Source organism: Bos indicus, chromosome 5, assembly GCF_029378745.1.
Source record: "Bos indicus isolate NIAB-ARS_2022 breed Sahiwal x Tharparkar chromosome 5, NIAB-ARS_B.indTharparkar_mat_pri_1.0, whole genome shotgun sequence".
Classification (NCBI taxonomy): Eukaryota; Metazoa; Chordata; class Mammalia; order Artiodactyla; family Bovidae; genus Bos; species Bos indicus.
Window position 1 is genome coordinate 58,568,398 of NC_091764.1, and position 2,021 is coordinate 58,570,418.

A 2,021-nucleotide genomic window follows, 5' to 3' on the forward strand; every position below is an offset into this window, starting at 1 on the left:
TCAGGAAAGACTTTTCTCATGGAAATATAATATCATGTTCTTTTGATTTGAGATATTATCTTGGATAAAGTTTATTTTCAACAGGAGTTGACATAACTTGTTTATATCAAATATTTAAAATATGATTTAAAATCCAGGATTTAATAATAACAGTGATATAAGCATGCTAATACCAATAGAAAATAGACCAGAACACAACAGTTAAGATGAAGATTGTGACTTCAAGTCTCAATGACCTTTTCAAATTTATATTATTAATTTATACTTCATTTTAACATTCCTTTACTTCCTTAAAATCAATGAAATTCTTTTGATTAAGTCAGCAAAAGCTTGTTTTACTTGTTTGTTCCTCAGGCTATAAATAAATGGGTTTAACATGGGAGCAACTGAGGTAGTAAGCACTAATACACCCTTATTAACTGCCACTTCATCCTTTGCTGAAGGTTTGACATAAATGAAAATACAGCTTCCATAGGTGATAGAAACCACAATCAGGTGAGAAGAGCAGGTAGAAAAGGCCTTCATTTTTTGCTGAGCTGAAGGCAACTTTATGATAGTCTTGATGATGTATGTATAAGACAGAAACACACACAGAAATGTCCCAATGACAGTCAACACAGCAACGGTAAAAACCATCTGTTCTAGGAACCATGTGTCTGAACAAGAGATTTTTAACACAGGAAAAGCATCACAGAGAAAATGATCGATGATATTAGAGTCACAGAATTCCAGTTCTAAGCCCAGGGAAGCTGGTGGAAATATGACCAGACAACCTGCTATCCAACAGCAAATAACAAGTCCTCCACAGACTCTACTGTTCATGATGGTTGCATATTGTAAAGGTTTGCGGATGGCCACATAGCGGTCATAGGACATGATGGCTAGGAGAAAAAATTCTGTTGCTGCAAAAACGAAGATAAAAAATATTTGACTAAAACAAGCATTATAAGAAATAGTCTTGTCCCCAGTTGATAAGCTGTATAAGAATCTGGGAATGCAGACGGTGGTGAATAAGGTTTCTAAAAAGGAGAAATTTTTGAGGAAAAAGTACATGGCAGTTTTAAGGTGGGAATCTACTAAAGTGAGTATAATGATGGTCAGGTTCCCAGTGACACTCAATGTGTAGGAAGCAAATAGAAATATAAAGATCAGAACCTGCATTGGAGGATCATCTGTTAGTCCCAGGAGAATGAATGTAGGTAATGATGTATGGTTTTTCATCACTGACTTGTACTTCGCAAGCTCCTCACAAAGTCAAGTGACACTGAACTGAGAAAACCTGTATGAAATTATAAGGCCATGGCTACCGGGTAAAAAAATCCAATCAATGCAATGAATAGTCATTTTCTTCTTTGACGACAATGACAGATCAAAACTTTGGAATTGTCAGCTTCTTTGGTGATCATTATAGGTATCCTCAAATTCAGGTTTTTCTGAAATAAGTTTGTACTAGAGTCCATATGTTTATACTCTTTGCATGTTCTCATCTCTCTATTTTTTCAATTTAAATTTTGTCCCTTATATTCTGAAATGTATTTAGCTATAGAATTAGAAAGGATCATCTGGGCCATAAAATTTTGTGGATTTGATAGTATTCTTTTTCTCCTGAGTAGTAATTCTTCACTACTCACAGGTTTGAATGAGTTCACAAGTTGCTTGAAGTGTGGGTTCCTGTTAAATGGAAATTAATAGCATTTGTATAAAGTGTCAAACTGGAGGCCATGTGTGCAGCATCTGAATGCTTTTACTGGAGTCACCAAAGAGTTATCTCATTTTACATATTTTACTTTTGGTATCAGAATTGTCATCTAAATAACATAGCTTTCCAATATTGCTATTACCTTGAAATTTCTACATCTATATCTGACCTTCCCTCCATTTGCACTCTGATAGAACACAGTGTTGGAAAAATACAACATAAACAAGTTACCTGATGCAATACTGGGCAAAGAAATTATGACAAGGAAAAGAAAATCCTGAAAGAATTTAACCTCAGTTGTTTGTACTTCCAAGGTCATGAA

General features: G+C 34.6%; 1 protein-coding gene across 1 annotated transcript; it reads right to left on the reverse strand.

Moving 5' to 3' along the window:
- Positions 1 to 282: 282 nt before the first annotated feature.
- Positions 283 to 1,221, reverse strand: LOC109558746 (olfactory receptor 6C2-like). Its single transcript, XM_019960077.2, has one exon. The coding sequence runs from the start codon at positions 1,219 to 1,221 to the stop codon at positions 283 to 285; it is 939 nt and encodes a 312-aa protein (XP_019815636.2).
- Between the last annotated feature and the right edge of the window lie 800 nt (positions 1,222 to 2,021).